At 42.6% G+C, this 18,456-nt stretch overlaps 2 protein-coding genes across 2 annotated transcripts in view; one reads left to right on the top strand and one right to left on the bottom strand.

The window, feature by feature from the left end:
- The window catches only part of AVEN (apoptosis and caspase activation inhibitor), a 168,897-nt gene that overhangs the window by 13,019 nt on the left and 137,422 nt on the right, over positions 1–18,456 (top strand). The window lies entirely within an intron of this gene.
- Positions 4,050–7,433, bottom strand: LOC121484399 (glomulin-like). Its single transcript, XM_041743632.1, is given in 4 exon segments — positions 4,050–6,419; positions 6,422–6,547; positions 6,550–6,750; positions 6,753–7,433. Coding segments are annotated over 4 exon segments (1,788 nt in total). The 5' UTR covers positions 7,267–7,433; the 3' UTR covers positions 4,050–5,472.

The following is an 18,456-nucleotide window of genomic DNA, read 5'->3' as shown; positions in this document are numbered from 1 at the left end:
TATAGTTTCTGAATGGCATTTCCCACTTAAAAACAACAACAACAACAACAACAAGCATATTTGAGAAAAGGCTGATTCCAGGTGTGGGCAGAAAGCAAGAATCCTCTCAAAGTTTCCTGGAGCTTCCATTGGATGGGGCTATTTGAGCATCAAGAAAAATAAGAAATGCAGTAGGTTGAAAGGCCACAAATGTGAGTTTTTAATGATGCTAAAAAACCCTCCATCCCATTGTTTATTTTTGGAGGCTGCTAGGTAACAATGCACAATTCTGAACATTGATAAAGTGAGGGAAAAGATTTAGCAATTATCCTTTCCTGAATAAACTATATATTTTAGGATAATCAAATAGTTGATGATGAAAGTCCCCCCTCCCAAATATACATTGCATCTAATGTTGAAGAAATGACAGAATTAGAAAATTGCCACTTTTCAGTCCTAGTGAACTAATAAATCTAAACTAGTGGGTGTTAAACTGGACTATAATCAGGTCACTAGATACCGTTGCCAGTTTGTGGAAATAAGTGGGATGGAAGAACAAGTTAAAGGACAACATACAGAAGCTGCAGTCAAACCTGAAATCCAAAATGTGGGAAATTCTGCAGGACAGATATAGACTAAAGGAGACTTACAGAGGCATACTAGCCATGTGCAGTACGTTGGCCTTGTTTGGATCCTCATTCTCACAAACCAAATACAAAAGGAAAGACGAGCTATTTGGAGGAAATTTGAGCATGGGCCAGGTCATGTTGAGGGACTGTTGTTCTGTTAGTTATGGCAAAGGCATTGTGTTTATATCTAAAGTTAATATGAGATACATCATGGAATATCAGTGACATGATGTGTGAGATCTGTTTAAAAATATTCCAGAAAACAATATACCAAAAAAAGTGTGTGTGCACTTTCGTGGGGTGTATGTGTGTTTGAAGAAGCAGGGGATGATATAGATAAAAACAAGACTAGGAAATTATTCATAATTGTTGAAACTGGGTTCTGGGTACTTGGGATTTAGCGTACTGTGTTGGAAGATTTTTATAACAAAAATGCAAGCTGACGGGAGGCCTGGGTGGTTCGGTGGCTGGGCGTCTTCCTTCGGCTCAGGTCATGGTCCCGGGGTCCTGGGATTGAGTCCCACTTCAGCTCCCCGCGGGGAGCCTGCTTCTCCCTCTGCCTGTGCCTCTGCCTCTCTGTGTCTCTCTCATGAATAATAAATAAAATCTTAAAAAAATTTCAAAAGCTAAATGTAGTCTTTGTTTTTTTATTTTTTTCTCCTCTAGTAGAAAAGGCATAATTTAGCATTTGAGGGTATTTATGACATATAAGTATTGTTTTGGGGGTGGATTAATGAATAAATGAATGATTAATGAATGAATACTTCATTCACCTTTAAAGTCATGGATTTGACTCTGTATTGACTTCATGAACTGTTTAGGCTGAGTATGAAGTGGATTGGAACATTAGGTTGAGCTCTGAATCTGAAAGTAATTTTTGCGGTTGAGATTGAGAGAAAGATAGTTAGATAAAACCTTGTATCCTTCATGTCTGCTTTCCCATCACATTTAGGATAAGATCCAAATTCCGTACCATGCCGCGTAGAGCCCTTCATGACCTGATGCCTGCGTACTTCTAGGCCTCATTAGTGCCCTCTTTCCTTCAAGTTCAATCCAGTGTAGCCAGTGTACTGATGCTGGCTCTGTTTCTGACCCTTGAATGTAGCAGGAGTCTTCTCTCCCAAGACACCTGCTGCCTTTCTGTCCCCCAGTCCTTGCACGGTTTACTCCCTTATCCTTTCAGGTTATCTGCTTAAGTGTTCTCTCTGATGAGATTTTTCTGACGATTCTATATCATATTGTGCCCTCATCGTTCTCCAGCTCCTTAGCTTACTTTATTTTATGATATTTGTCACAACCTACAACACTGTGTTTTCATGTGTTTATACATCAGTATACATGTATTTATTTGGTTGTTGTTTGACAAGTCCACGAGGGCAGGGGATCTCTCTTGCTTACTCATGGATTCCACACACATGCAATGGTGTCTGGCAGCGTATACAGGCTCCTTATAGATCTGTTAGGGGACCCGACAATGCATTTTGTGTTTCAGCATGGCATTATTTCCAGTATTCTAGAAGCATCCACATTCATTTTATGCTTTTCCTGTTGCCACTCAGAGTAGACAGGGAAGGTGGGTTTGGCTGTACACCTGAAACTAAGTGCACTCTCCGGGCTCCTCCCTGCATGCCGGCCTCTATTTTGTCCTCAGTGAAAAGAGCCAGAATGGGTCCAAGTGTCTGCTCAGGAAAGTGGCCTCTAACACATGCTTCCTTTGTCTGATGCCCTTGGCAGCTCAAGACACCTGCTTAGTTGGTCTCTGTCACCATTCACGTGCCTTGTGGGCGGCCGCCGGCAGGGACACTTGCCCACCCACCTGGCCCGGTCACCCCAGGATGATCGGGGGGAAGGCGCAGGTACCAGCGGCAGAAGGTGGGCGGGAGGTCAGGTCCTGTCTCTCCCTGGGCCTTTCTGGAGGGCTACAAAACACAGTGGCAGCGAGATGGCTCCAGAGTCTGCGCTCATCACCGTAACCCTCCAGGATCCCAGGGGGTTCCCTCTGCTGCCAGGACCCCAAGTGCAAGATGAGAGCTGGGCTAGGGCCTCCGCTCAGTGGTGGAAGGTGCTGGAACTCGGAGTGGGAAGAGGGCTACCAGTCTCAGCAAGTCCCGGGAGGCTTGCTGTTTCATGGATCGCTGCGACAGACTGCGGACAGATGGGTGATTGGGGGTACTGAGGACTCCGAGAAGGAAAACGAAGGTGGCAGTTGGGAAGGGGGTGAAAGTCTGGAGAAATTGCCTGTGGGCCCCGGGGGTGAGGTCCTCCTTGTTTTTCTTTTCTCTCTGGCCGTGCGCCAAGGGCAGGCTCTCAGAGCTGCAGCAGCCATGCTCGGGGAGCTCAAGAGCCACAAGCTATCCCATCTCTCTGGCTGCAAGGGTAGGAAAAATGCAGGCTGGAAAGTGTGTAGGTGCCTGTGCCTCCCCTTGAATCACCGAGGTGGATCCCTGGAGAACTGGGGTGGCTGCGGTGCTGGCAGCCCAGGTGCCTTTCCAAATCCTGCCCATGAGGGGCAAGGCCGAGAGTTAGAACTCCACAGGGAATCCCACCTTCTTGGGATTCCTTGCAGATTGGGAGCATCCTCAATCTGCACACGGTCCTCTGTGTGTGTGGACTGGCTGGAGGCGAGGACCCACCCTGAGCTGCACAGGGGCAGCAGGGACCCAAAAGCTGTGGAGCAGAAGCCTGGAGAACTGGGATGACTGAACCATGGCCCACAGAACAGGAGGGACAGCTTGGGCCTGACCCCAGCCAGATCGGTTGCCTGATAAAAAGGAACAAGCAAAATCCTAATGCTCTCCAGAGGATTTGTAATAGGACCCAGAGTCCACACAAATTCATTTTCAGGATGTTATTCTACATTTAAAATTTCACAATATTACAGAAAAATGTGACCAATTCTTGAGACAAAACACAGTCAACAAATGCCAACTCCAGGATGATCCAGATTCTGAGATCCTTAGAGACTTTATAGCAATTATGGGGCACCTGGGGGGCTCAGTGGCTGAGTGTCTGCCTTAGGCTCAGGGCATGATCCTGGAGTCCTGGGATTGAGTCCCACATCGGGCTCCTGGAGGGAACCTCCTTCTCCCTCTGCCTGTGTTTCTGCCTCTCTCTGTATGTCTCTCATGAATAAATGAATAAAATATTAAAAAAAATCAGTTACAGTAACTGCACCATGAGTTAAATTGTTTTGAAATGAATGGAAGGATAGCTGTTCTTTTAGGAGACAACATGGAAGAAAGTGTTTTGTGATCTTGGGTTAGACAAAAATTTCTTAGATGTAGCACCAAAAGCATGATCTGCAAAAGAAAAAAACCTCGACATGCTGGACTTTTCATGAAGAGCTAAGCCACACCGAGGACATGTGGGTGATCTCTGGGACCTTCCACTCAGTTTGCTATGAACCTCAAACTAAGGAATACATTCTACTAAATAGAAATCACAGACTGGGAGAAATATTGTCAAGTCACATATCCAACAAAGGACTTGTATCCAGAAAACAGGTAGCACTTTGAAAATCCAATAGGAAACAATCCATTAAAAAAATGGGGAAAAGATTTAAACAGACAATTCACCCAACCTGTGTCGTATGCTGGCAAATAGCACCAAGATGCTCAACAGCCTTTGTTTTTAGGGAAATGCAACTGAAACCATGAGAGGAAATTGCTGTCTGACTAGCAGAACGGCTTAGGAAAATGACAGCACCAAATCCCAGCAGCTTCTTACCAAGTTAAATATATGCTGCCATGTGAGGTGGAAAGTAGATAATACCTGAGAGTATTATCTCTCATGAAATGAAAAGTCACGTTTGTGAATGCTTACAGTAGCTTTTCTTATCATTGCCAAAAGCAACAGATGAAATTCTGTGAGTGGCAGGTGGATGGTACGTGCACATGGGGCACGCAGCTTAGCAGCAGAAAGGCACAACCCGCTGCTACTCACCCGCAGCAAGGATGGACCTACTGTAAGTGTCCTTCATGTGAAAGGAGCCCTGGAGACGTGACATGATGGCATCCTTCGGGGTGATGGGACTGTCCTGTGTCTTGATCGTGGTAGTGGTTACATGACTACATTTGTCTAAACCCCCAGAACTTTGTATTTTACCTTGTGCAAGTGGTAAAACGGGGATAATTATTGGAAAGCCATCTAACTATAATTTTCATCAAATCCTAAAAAGGTTACGTCGTCCAGACTGAGGGAACTGCCATTTAGTACCCGAAATACTCTGTTGGTGAGTTCGTAGGTCCTCAGCCCTCCTAGGTGGTGGAGAAGAGCTTGTCCGTTCGGCTGAGTTGTGAATCTGTGATTGGTTTTTTCAAGTGGGTTGTGCGCTTGAGCTAATGGAATCTACCCCTCCGGACGGGACGCTGCTCTTCCAGAATCTGCTCCTGCTGCTCTGTGAGTGGTTTCGGGACCATTAGATGGAAGAATCAAAGGAGTTTCCCCTTCTCTTTTTTCCCCCTGAATGCCCTGAATTGTTTGTGCGTAAAGCCCGAAGTCTGGTCTTGGGTTGTGTAGCAGGAGGTGAGGTCTGACTTGCCGGTGACTGATGTTTCTGTGGGGCAGACCCTCCGCTTCCTGGGGCCTTCTTCCTGTCCCTTTCCTCCTCTGGGGCTATCTCGGAGGCCCAGCCCAGTCAAACTCTCTTAAGGATGCCTCACCCCCCAGACAGCTTCTTTTCTTCGCTCCTTGTCAAAATTGCGATAATGACAGTGTCTTACTCTCAGGGAAGTGCCCTGAATTTCAGATGACTTCAGTCTAGTCAGTGTTGCCTCTACAGAAACCCCACCGGGAGTCCTATTTGTTTTTTTTGTTTTTTTCTTTTTTTTGTATTTTACTAGCTTTTATTTAGGAAATGGAAGTTTCACTTTATCCCAATATTTTCTTCAGTGGTAGACTTTGTTTTTATTTCAATGAGTTCTTCTACTCGAGCCAGAACACTTTCAATCAAATCAAATGTGAAAAGAGCTGAATGTAGGACCTTAAGCTGCATTTCAGGAGGCATATTAGGGATCTCTTCTCCACCTACAGTTACAGAACAAAGATCTTTAGACTTCTGGACTTCTTGGCTATTTTCTTGGCTATTCTTAATTTCTCCTTCATAAGGTGCTTTTGACATATTAAGTCCTGTATGGAGTGGCTTTAAGAAATTATTCTCAATCTTTGCAAGTTCTGTCCATAATCCGGTTTGATTGTCTTTTTCATTATCTTTGATAACCAAATATCTCAATAAATTTAATGAAGCCATTATCCTATCTGAGTTTTGGAGTAAATCAGTTTCAGCACCCTCTGGGAGAAAGAGCACCAAATCTAGAAGTGAAATCAGCTGTGGGCCTGTAAACCATTTGTTATGTGTTCTCTTTAATGACACATCAATTTGATTTTTGATATTCTGAATAATGAAAGCCTCCACACCTGAATGATTACTTGTATTCAATAAGCACCTAAATAATGTGTATTTGCCTTGTGAATCCAACTTGTTAATATACAGCTGAAGCATAGCTAAACTTTTTTTCCTCAATGTCTCAATGGGGCAAAGTGTCATTACTTTGACTAAGCCCTGAGGTACAGTAAGAAAGCTCTTGATTTCTAAGTACTGGTGAAGTAGACTGTTGTCTTCTATTCTCAATAAACCATTCTCCAATAGATCCACTCCTTTGGAGAAAACAGACTCTTCTGTTCTTTGCAAAAAGACTTCAATATGTGCCATGTTAAATTGCAAAAGATACGATGGGCTTAAGACCATTGGAAGCTGATCAATACTGATGCCCTGTACAAATACTAGATAGGCCAGAGAAGCCATAGAGTCTGCTGTTTGTCTTCTTCTTCCTCAAATTCAAGATAGTCCCAAGTCCTCTTTTTCCTTCCATGATTAAAAATTATTTTGGGGAAAGGATGCCCAATTGCTGATAGAAAGCCTATTATTTCAGATGAAAACATCTTAAAGGATCATTTCCTGCTTCTTTAGACTGCTCAAAGAATTGTGCTGTCAGCAAAGGGCATTTCAAGCTTTTGAAACAAAACTTCAGTAATTCATCCTTTAACTTTTCATTTTCATTTTCCAGTGAGTTTTCTTTGTCATTAATGACTTCTTCCACAAAAGGCTTAGTGAATTCTATTAAGGCCTTGCAACACTGACAAGGCCATAGTCATCTGTTTGTATTTGTTCCTCTGAGTATGGAACAGGAAGGAGAGATAGCTGACTCCAAAGGGTGGACAATGCTAATCCCACTGAATATGCCTTGTTGTTATGAAGTTTCTGAATCACTGTTTGTAATGGCTGAAGTAAAAGAAGAATAATTTGGGATATCTGTTTTCCAGAGGGCTCTTCAATCAGTTCAAGCAAACCCAACAATAATTCCTTTGGATTACATAACTTTACCAATAAATCAAGCATCAGAAAATAATATTTTCTTTTCTCATCTTCCTTATTCCACAAAAGACATCGAACAACAGGACCAACAAGATTCCAGCCCATATTCTTAATGATGACCTTATTCTTTTCATTTTGAATAATTTCTAGTAGCTGCTCTATGTGCCCTTCATCTATGCATCTTTGGCCTGCTAATTGAAATAGGCCAAAATCTTCTTCTTTGAAGTCTTGTTCTTCTAGGATTTGACATCTCATTATTATGGATTGAAGTTCTTCCACAGCCATTCTTCGTTATTTTTCCTAGTTTTTATGCGCCGGGCCTCTCGCCGCTCTCAGCCCGGGAGTCCTATTTGGGGGCAGATGATTCTTTTTGTGCAGAGCATGTTACGGGAACATCCAGCATTTCCAACCTGCCACAGCTGGAGCTCAGGCCCTAATAATAGACTTTAGCTTTTACAAGTTTATTCCTCTCGAGGGTTTTTTTTTTTTAATTTTATTTTATTTTATTTATGATAGTCAGTCACAGAGAGAGAGAGAGAGGCAGAGATACAGGCGGAGGAAGAAGCAGGCTCCATGCACCCGGAGCCTGATGTGGGATTCGATCCCGGGTCTCCAGGATCGCGCCCTGGGCCAAAGGCAGGCGCCAAACCGCTGCGCCACCCAGGGATCCCTCGAGGGTTTTGATTATACTTTTAAATCCACCAAGCCTCCTTGTTACAGGAAAGCCATACAAGAGTTTAATTTGTGCTCCCACAAAGGACTATCTGCACGTTGTTGTTGAGAAGGTGGGATGGAGTGTCGCTTTATATTTCTATGAAGGGTGGTAAATGGCCTCATCCTTAGAGAAGAGCTAGGGCGCAGGTGATTTTAGCACTGCAGCTCCGAGGGATCCTACCTCCGTGCAGCTGCTTAGGCACACCAGGCTGTGGCCCAGCTTCCCGGGGCGGGCGTTGGCCTGTGCGCTCCGTAATCCTCATCCTGGGATTTGCATTTTGTCCTCACGATGGCAGCTTTGAGAAAATCCACCTTTCTCTAATGCAACGTACGAAGCTTTCCCCCTTCCTCAGGTGTCTTTGCTGCCCTTCCTTTTAATTAAAGCTTTTGCCTCCCCGATGTTGGGCGAGCTTCCTAAAGGTCACACTTGAAAACAGCTGCAGAAGGGAAATGAGGATTGCAGTATTGTGTCCTTTCATGGGGGAAACTGTCGAATCTGTTTTGCCTCTGAAAAGTGCATTTTCTTTTCTTCAATTTTGGCTAAAATGACGTGGATCGGAAGGAAGGAGTTTTTGCTAGTATGTAGCCACTGTGTCATTCAGTCGATGACCGAGGAAGGAGAGGATTGCAGTTTAGCCAGAAATGAAGTGTGTGCCAGCCGAGTGCCTTTCAAATGCCATACATCGTATGGCAGAAGTCAGTATTAAGTTTAATATGTGCACTTGCCTTCATTGCAAACAACGCCGTCTTATTCTGTCTACACAGTATCTGCCCTTGAAGTCTCCAAATGTGATTTTTGCGGTAGCTGTCCTTGGATTTCTGTTGGCTCCTACCGTAGGGGAGCTGCTCACAGGAGGGCTGTGAGGCTTGTCTTCCTTTCATGTTAACATTGTCGTGTGCAGCTGCCCTTGAAGATAAAAGATTTCAACACACAGAAGAATCCAGCCCACAGAAGGGAAATGTTAGGTGTTTTATATAACTCTACTCATCAAGGAGGAATGAAAGGGAGGATAAATTCAAAAGAGGGGCTTCAGATGGGCGTCAGGTAAACCTCACACGCAAAGACCTGACAGGTGGTTGGTGTAGTGGTGTCATTCCTCCTTGTGTTTGGTCCGTGTGCATGTGCTCTCCCACATGAGGTGGGTGCTCAGGAGAGAATTCTGGTAGGCCCATGGTTCTCTATGTGGATTGGCAGATCAAACAGCTTTACCCATTAGGGCTTGAGTTTGGCCCCTGTCTGAAGACAGGACAATGAGAAAGTTATGTGGAGATCAGGTCTTCTATCTTCTGAAGTTTGATCTGGTTAGTTAACCTTTGAGATTTTCATCATAAGGAGAGAGATCGTAATTCAGTCAAGGGATGTGAATGACATAGTGTGTGGACTTTTCATGAAGGCAGGCAAATTTTGAGCTGCACGTCTGTAATTTAGATCCATCACTAATGAAGGCTGAGTGAGGATGGTGACTGGCCTGTGAGGTGGTGGGAGAAGGGCTTTCTCCCAGATGGTGGCATTAATCTTTTAACTAAGCATAGATTTAGATCATACCTGTTTTGTACAGTTTCTTTTTTTTTTCTTTTTTTACATTTTACCAGTTTGTCACCAGTTGACATCATCTTCTGTTTCGTTTTGCTCTGAAGAACTTTCCATAATTTTTGGAAATGCTCGTCATCTCTTTTCAAATTATGTATCTTTTCTTTATTGTTATTATGTGTGGCCCTCCCCTCCCAATCTCTGGTCATATTTATTGGTTGTAAGTGTAAGTGACTTCTTACTACTAGGCCATTTCCCCACACTGTGAACCTTGCTGTTTTAAATGACTATTAGGAATGGTTTGAAGTTGAATGAGCTTTTATGTCAGAGATTTGCTCTCTTATATGGATGTTAAGTGTTTGGAGTGGGTATGTGACCTGTTCCAATTGTATTTCATCTGTATATATAGATAATTATGTGTAAGATCTTAACCTATCTTCCAGGACTGATTTGAAATTAAATAAGATAATTGAACTAGAATGAGTTTTGGGAGGTCAAGATAGTGTCATTGATGGAAGGAAGGTGACTTCACACATCAGAGGATGATTTTTGAATCCTCAGTCTCTGGCTTGCTATACTTGTTTTGCCATTTAAATGGTGTCATTTTTTTCTACTGATAAGAGGTTTTTTTTTTTATTTTATATTTTATTTATTCATGAGGGACACCACACAGAGAGAGGCAGAGACAGCAGCAGAGGGAGAAGCAGGTTACTCGTGGGGAGCTTGACTCGGTCCTGAGACTCTAGGATCACAACCTGAGCTGAAGGCAGATGCTTAACCACTGAGCCATCCAGGTGCCCCAACTGGTAGGGAGTTTGAATAGAACCTTCATAAGGCTTTAGAAATGAAGAGGCCTAACACAATAGAGGGAGTGATTGATTTTACTAAGATTTTGTTTAGTCAAGAGTCATATTTGCAAAAGCACTAGGTTGCATTCTAGGCAGATTGTCATTCTGCTTCTGCTGTTAAGTGAGACCCTGTGCAGTCCTTTTCTGAACTTTATTTCCTCTCTAAAGCCTCAGGGCTTAAACCAGATGATCTATGTGGATGCTTTAAGAGAGATGGTACTGTTTCAACCAAATTTTCAATTTGCCTCCATGGATTGGTATCGTAGAGCAAGCTTGCAAAAGTATCAGTAAGAAATTCTATTCTAAAGGTAGAAAAGGACATTGTCTAATAGTAAAACCTCTATTTTGAGGCATGGAGAAGACTGGATGATTTCATTAAAAAAATCCGTCTATTGACCCTAGGGGCGCTGGCTGACTCAGTGCAAAGAACATGCGATTTTTGACCTCGAGTCATTAGCTGGAGCCCCACATGGGTCTAGAGATTACTAATGAAAACAAAATGAAACTTTAAAAACATGAATTTCTTAAAAAATCTATTGACCCTGTTGTATGCATTGGATTAAAGCACAATAGCAAACAGAAGAATTGTGTATGACAATGCAATCCTTATAAGTGTTGCTAGAATGAATAGTGGTCAAGTTGTAGAGTTTTCAGTCCCTTTAGAGCTTCTGAATAAGGCTTACTGAAATCACTTATTTTGATAATTGACATCTTATTTAAAAAAATTTTTTTTTTGATAATTGACATCTTATTAAAATTGGTAGCTACATGATAACAGGAACATTGCATGAAAAATCTTAGGGGATAAATGTCCCAAAATGGCTCCTGAGAAGGGACTTCTTTAAGGAAACGGTTTAATTTTGTTGACAGGAGAGTGAGGTGTCCATGCTGTTGAAGATGGCACGTAGTGGTGGACACTTTATCTCATTTATAGGGAGAGCTGCTTTTTTGATGAATTGTTAACAAGTGGACCGAGGGAGTGAATTTGGGATGGATGGGCACACTATAGGTGAAAAGACACTTGGCACATCATATGATCTTGATAAGCCCAGAGATTTAGAAGTCAGTGGTTTAGAACTTGGTGTAAAGGAAATAAATAACCAATGGTGTTTTAAAAATGGAGCAACTCACAAGAGGATGCAATTCTTTAAGAATTTCCATTGTTTATTCTTACAGGCTCTGTAGCATTACCAGCACATGGAGACACTCATGTTTAGCTAATAGTGGGTTCACAGGCATGACAAAGTGTCTTGATTGAATCAAAAACTCCTGTTAGAAATGTATAAATGTTTTTGTTAGAAATATTTTATGGAAGATTTGGTTGCATTTTGCAGCTCAGGAGATAAATACTTTTTTTTTTTTTTTTTAAAGATTTGAGCATGAGTGGGAGGAGGGGCAGAGGCAGAGAATCTTCCAAGCAAACTCCATGCTGAACATGGAGCCCAAAGTGGGGCTCGATCCCATGACCCTGAGATCATGACCTACCTGAGCTCAAACCAAGATTCAGGTGCTTAACCAACTGAGCCACCAGGTACCTCTGGCTGAAATACTTTTGACCCAAGTATCATAAAAGAAAAGAGGGGAACCTATGCAAGTAAAGGGACTGCCACAAGCAAAGTGCCAAGTTAATGAGGAGAGAAGGGACCATACGAGGTGGACAGACGCCCATCAGGGCCCCCATCTTGGTGCCTGTCTTTATTCTGTTGAGTTTATTACATCAGTTAAAGTCTGTTGTGTCGAAGTGCTGTGAACTTCATTCTAATAAAAAGCTAGGAAATGGGAAATTTTTCCCAGTTCTGGTCCACATCAAGGTTACTGTTTGGATGTGAGGGGTATTGTTTGAAGGAGAGTGAAGGGCATCTGAGGAGCTGGGGTTGGAGAGAAGAGTTGTTCTGGCCCAGATTCTTGAGACTGCAAACAAATGGGAATGGCTTTTTCATGCCTCTTGTTTTTATCAAACTTTCTGAAACAATACTGATAAGGATGAGATAAGAACCTGGAGAAGGAGGGACGCCCGGGTGGCTCAGCAGTTGAGCATCTGCCTTGGGCTCAGGTTGTGATCCTGGGGTCCTGGGTTCGAGTTCTGCATTGGGCTCCTTATGGGGAGCCTGCTTCTCCCTCTGCCTGTATCTCTGCCTGTATGTGTCTCTCATGAATAAATAAAATCTTACAAAAAACCTGGATGAAGCAAGGAGCCCAGTGGGTTGTTATTGAACAAGTGCTTTGTGGGTTGGTGTATGTTTTTCCTCTGTACTCGGGTTCTCTCCACCGCACTTGTTTTTTTTTTCCCCTTCATGTGTTGATGTTTCTGAGCAAGATTGAGATGGACAACTGTTCTTTTTTTAACCCTTTGCCCCTGAAGACCTAGGTTGGGATTTCTAGTTACATACTTAAAACAGTGAAATTGTATTACAATAAAGAATTTTGGATGCTTGGTTTTTATATATCTACCTATTATAAATGCTTTTATCTTTAGTATCTTTGTCTTTGTAATGACAACTTCATACAGGACACGACCACAGTGCTTTGTTGTTTGTGATCTTCTTGAGAAATCTGTTTTCCCAGACTTTTAAAAGGGAGACCCTCTCAAGGATAGTTTTCAGGGTTCACAGCTCCTCAGCCTCCTTTTCTGTCATTTTGGATGGAGAAAATAGAGACCTTCTCCCATGCTGCAAGTCCCTTCCCCAGTCAGACCCTTTTCCTCCCCTTTTCTTTACCGTGTCTCTTCTGCTAGGTTGGGATCCTACCCCCGGCAATTTCTCTTCAGAGTGGAGTTAGGTCCTGCAAGGAGCTTTGCATAGTGACTGCCAAGTTCTGACTTGGTCCCCTCAGACTTTCCATGAGCCCTGTACCCCCAGATCCCTGCGCCCGGGGCCCGGCGTTCCCGGCCACTGTGCTCTTGTCCCCTGGCCAGTTTGGGGCCGCTGGATCCCCCGAGCCCTGAGCTTCCCCTCCCCAGGCGGGTCCCCTTTGGGACTGGGGTGCTGACTGGCCCCCACCTGCCCGCGGCGGGAGCTTGCCACCAAGGCTTTGGGGGCACGTTCCGCGGCCTTCTTGCCCTGCATCTGAGTTCTGTGTGTGACTTTTCTTTTTAATTTAATCTGAGGGCTTGGGCAGCTGGGGTGGCCCAGCGGTTTAGCGCAGCCCACAGCCCAGGTAGGCCCAGGGCGTGATCCTGGAGACCCGGGATCGATCCCACGGGCTCCCTGCATGGAGCCTGCTTCTCCCTCTGCCCCCCACCCTGTGTATCCCTCATGAATAAATAAATAAAATCTTTACAAAAAAATTTAATCTGAGGGCTCTGGGGAGACCAGTAGACTGTGCCGTCCTGCCACCACCCTCCCACCGACCTCCTGGGCTTGTTCTGAAGCTGAAGCTGTCGCCCCTGGGTTCCACACGTGTCCCTTGCTCTTTCCCTCTGCCAGAGCCTGAGTACGTGGCCCCTGAGCCTGGACGCCTTCCTCCCCAGCTCCCCAGACTGGCCCTGACGCTGCAGCTTTCCCAGTGCTCCCAGAACATCTGGGGAGGGCACAGCCCGCACGGCAGCTTCCTGCAGTGCATGAAGCTTATCTCTCTCCAGAGGACCCTGGGTTCGTAGGCGAGGCTGTGAGCCCCCAGCACCTGCGCTGCTGACTGACTGCGAAACTGGTCAAGAAACCGTCATTGGAGAAACGTTGGCAGCAGCACCGTGCACATTTAAGAACTGTAGAACAAAAACGTGTAAGGGATTGGAAGTTTTGGAAGTTTGTGCTCATGAAGGAAGCAATATGGTTAACTTGGGTGGAAGACAGCTGTATCGCAGGCTCAGGCCTCAGGCCCACCCACCCAGTGTGATTTCTGCATGGTCTCTCTTGAGGGCAGAGGGTGCACTTGGGCTCTTCACATTCCTTCTAGGCCAGTAATTGCTTCCTTGTTAATTAAGTTCTCTGGTAAGTTTAGAGTTTGGGAGAGTGTCTCAGAGATGGCTAGGTAAAGCTATTTAATGGTCTCTGAGTTTTCTGCAAAGTGGATGGTGATGATGCTAAAACCTTCCTGGTAACCAAGGAATCCAGTCCTGTGCTGCTGGGTAAGAGGAGTAAAAATTTAACTTGAGACCTCAAAAGAAAAGCTGGTCATTTTAGGGCCAGGCACTGACATCCCGGCATGTGCCCCTGACCCACCACTTGTTCCCTTAGGAGAGTGAACTGTCAGTGGCCATGGTGGGGTGAGTGCATTTGTACACTAACCTTGCCGGGGAATGCTCAGAGTCCACGTGCAGCCTTCCTACCGAGGTTGACCTTTCTGTGTATGTAAGATCTTTTTATTTTTATTTTTTAAAATTTTTTTTTAAATTTTTATTTATTTATGATAGTCACAGAGAGAGAGAGAGAGGCAGAGACACAGGCAGAGGGAGAGGCAGGCTCCATGCACCGGGAGCCCTACGTAGGATTCGATCCCGGATCTCCAGGATCGCGCCCTGGGCCAAAGGCAGGTGCTAAACCGCTGCGCCACCCAGGGATCCTTGTAAGATCTTTTAATTAAATGATTTAACAAAAGTTTTTGCTCAAAGTCCTCGCAGTAGTATCTCTGGTTATTGTGTATGTCTCTATTGTGTGTGCCAGTAGGTTGACAAAGCAAGTGCTGACTTTTTTTCTGAATCAGAACCAGACCAAGAAGCAGATGATTCTCCTAGCTCCATTTAGGGCCTGTAGATTAAAAAAAGTGTTAGCATCACAGTGTCCTGTAAGTACACCTTCTGGAAGTGCAGATTGCTTAGAAGTGACTGAAATGTTGATGCCTGATTCTTTGCAAAAATTGTGATTAAAGGATTTTTAACAATAAAAAGTGAATAGTAGAGCTAAAAGTAACTGTGTAAGTGCTTTTTGGCAGGATCTGTCAAATGGGATGTGCAGTATTGAAAGAAAGATAAGGACTGGGGATGAGTGAAGAGGCCCAGCAGAAGTTTCAGGATTGGGGTATCATTTTCTCTGTTCTCAGATTCCTCTGCCCCCCCCCTTTTTCCCATATACTGATTACAAGGAAGGACAAGCAAAGAAGCTGTAGATAATTCTCTTGCTAGAGAAATATCTGAATTTGAGGGTGGTTTGGATCACTTTTTCTCCATTCTTCCTGGCTAGAGTATTTTGGAGCTCAAATTCTGCATACATTGTTCTGGGCTTAGTGGATAATGTAGATATGTATGCCATACATTGCATTTCAAACATGATCATGTTCTCGTGTATATTTAATACACAATGACAAATTAGAAACTTTATTAGTTTATCTGCATATTAGGTACATAGTATATATATGCATATTTTTATTCAATTTTTAACTGAAATTTAGCTTCTTGAAATACGATATAAAAATTCTTTTTGCTAGCACTTTTGTAATACTAAATGCTGTTATTGAACTCATAATTATGCTGGTTTGTAAATTTTTCTATCGTTTAAAAAGAATAATTTTTTAAAGTAGTGAATTATCGGGACGCCTGGGTGGCTGGCTCATGGGATGCCTGGGTGGCTCAGTGATTGAGCATCTGCCTTCAGCTCAGGGCATGATCCCAGGGTCCCAGGATCGAGTCCCATATCAGGCTCCCTACGGAGAGCCAGCTTCTCCTTCTGCCTGTGTCTCTGCCTTTCTCTGTCTCTCATGAATAAGTAAAATCTTAATTCACTACTTTAATTTTTTTTATCAGCTGCTACTGATTAAAAAATGACCTGACTAGGATTACAGATATAGAAGTTGGCAATTAGACTCCTAAGTAATGATCTATTTTAAAGCTTGGTAACATTTAAAAATTTTAATGGTAAGGCGAGTTAATATAATTTTCCAATTTTAAACCTTGTAACATTTTTGGTTGGATATATCTGACATTATTACCTAATTATTGAAATTAGTTCCTGGTGACTTTTTCTTGGTTTTCCTTAAATGTGTTCTTTCACCTGTCTATCCCACCTGTTCCCATTTATGGTGTAATTACACTTTGTCAGGAACACAGGAGGCCGTTGAAAGTGTGATTGACTGTTTTCTGACCTCCTTGTGATGCTCAAAACAGGAAAACAATTTCTTTTTTATTTTATTTATTTACTCATAAGAAATGCAGAGAGAGAGAGAGAGAGAGAGAGAGAGAGAGAGGCAGAGACACAGGCAGAGGGAGAAGCAGGCTCCCTACAGGGAGCCCGACGTGGGACTGGATCCTGGGTCTCCAGGATGACACCCTGGGCTGAAGGCGGCGCTAAATCGCTGAGCCACCAGGGCTTCCCCAGGAAAACTATTTTTATGTGCTTTTTACTCTGGCAGAAAGTGAACAGGACCTTCCAAAGTCAGATTCCTGAATATGAAAGTCTTTACATAGGCTTGGTTTGGTTGTTATGTGCTACTAATAACTTCCCAAGTTTTACTGGCTTATCTGAGGGCTCTTCATGATAAAGATAATCTTTAAATATTCTCTTGGCAGATGGTTCCTCTTTTGCAAGAAAAGGTAAGAGGAGATTTAAAAAACAGTGTTAAAAAAAAAAACAGTGTTGCCCAGACGTACTTTTCATGGACTGGCCAGTTACATTAAGTTATAGTTTGCTTAATGTAAGTTGTTGTAAATTAAATAGCAGTTCAGCTGTGGTGAGTAAATCCTTTCATTGGTTCTGTGGTGCATGTGGGTCTATCCATCATTGAAAATGGGGCCTCCATCTACTATTGTTGAACGATTTCCCCTTTCAATTCAGTCCGTGTTTGCTGCATATATTGTGGGGCTCAATTATGAGGAACATATGTCATAGTTGTCACATCTTTTTGCTAAATTGTCCCTTTTATCATTGTTTAGTTTCCTTCTTCTTATAATAATTTTTCCCTTAAAGTTTATTTTGTCTGATAATTGTGTAGGCACTCTGCTCTTTTTTACGTACTATTTGCATACAGTATCTTTTACTATTCCATACTTTATTATGATGTTTGTCTTTGAGTGTGTCTCCTGTAGACAGCATATAGTTGGGTCTAGAAACATCCATTTTGCTAGTCCCTGCCTTTTGATGGAATTGTTCAATCTATTCACATTTAATGTTGCCAGTGATATAGTTGGATATTTATGTCTGCCACTTTACTTTGTGTTTCTCATACATTTCATATGTGTTTCACTCCTCTCTTCCTCTTTTGCAGGTTCTTTTGCATAAAGTAAATATTTTTAATGCAACATTTAAATTCCTTTAATTTTTTAAAAAATTCTTTCCTTAGTGTTTTCTCTAGGGTCTACTATATACATTTTAACTTATCAGAATCTGCTTCAGATTTATACTAGCTTGGTATTACTCCTAGAAAGCTGTTTCCCTTCTCCCCCTTTGTGGTATTACTGTTACACATATTACATCTGCAGGTTATAAAACCAACAATACATCGTTACCATTATTACCTTATATAATTTTATTTTTTAAAGAATGAGAGAAGAAAGAAGAATAAGCTATATTTATTGCTTTTGTTCTATTAGCCTTCTTATTTCCTATTCCTAATTTTGTTCATTTGCTTCTGTATGTTTGAGTTCCCGCATGAAGTCCTTTCCTTAGTGCAATACTGTTTTGTTCCCACCTACTTCCTTTGTGCTGTTACTGGCAGATGTATTGTTGGGCCCGTAACATATGGAAATATAATTATGCACATGTTGTTTTAAATTGCTTTTAAAATCCATTATGGGAGGAGAGGCTGTATGAGATATGATTTCCAGATATTGTATCATATAGGTTGCCTTGCCTTTCATTTAAGGAAGTGTTTTTAATTCCAGTATAGTTAACATATAGCGTTACATTAGTTTGTGATGCGCAAATGGTGATTCAACAGTTCCATGTGTTAGTGCTCATCAAGAGTAGTATATAGTTATTCCCCATTACCTATCTCACTGCCCCCCACTTTCCTCCTGGTAACCAACAGTGTGTCCTTTATAGTTAAGAGTCTGTTTCTTGGTTTACCTCTTTTCTGTTTTCCCCTTTGCTTGTTTTATTTCTTAAATTCCACATGAGTGAAATCATATGGGATTTGTCTTTTACTGACTTATTTTACTTAGCATAATACTCTCTAGCTCTATCTCTGTTGTCACAAATGGCAAGACTTCATTCTTTTTAATGGCTGAATAATATTCCATTATATAATACATCTTTCTCACATCTTCTCATCTATTGATGGACACTTGGGCTGCTTCCCTACCTTGGCTATTGTAAATTACACTGCAATAAACATAGGGATGTCTGTATCCCTTTGAATTAGTTTTTGTCTTCTTTGGGGAAATACCCAGTAGTGTAATTGTGGATTATAGAGTAGCTCTATTTTTAACTTTTTTTTAAAAAAGATTTTATTTATTTATTCATATGAGAGAGAGAGAGAGAGAGAGAGAGAGAGAGAGAGAGAGAGAGAAGCAGG

This window comes from Vulpes lagopus, chromosome 2 (assembly GCF_018345385.1).
Source record: "Vulpes lagopus strain Blue_001 chromosome 2, ASM1834538v1, whole genome shotgun sequence".
NCBI classification, from domain to species: Eukaryota; Metazoa; Chordata; class Mammalia; order Carnivora; family Canidae; genus Vulpes; species Vulpes lagopus.
The sequence above is the reverse complement of the archived record's forward strand: the minus strand, read 5'-3'. Positions and strand labels throughout refer to the sequence as shown.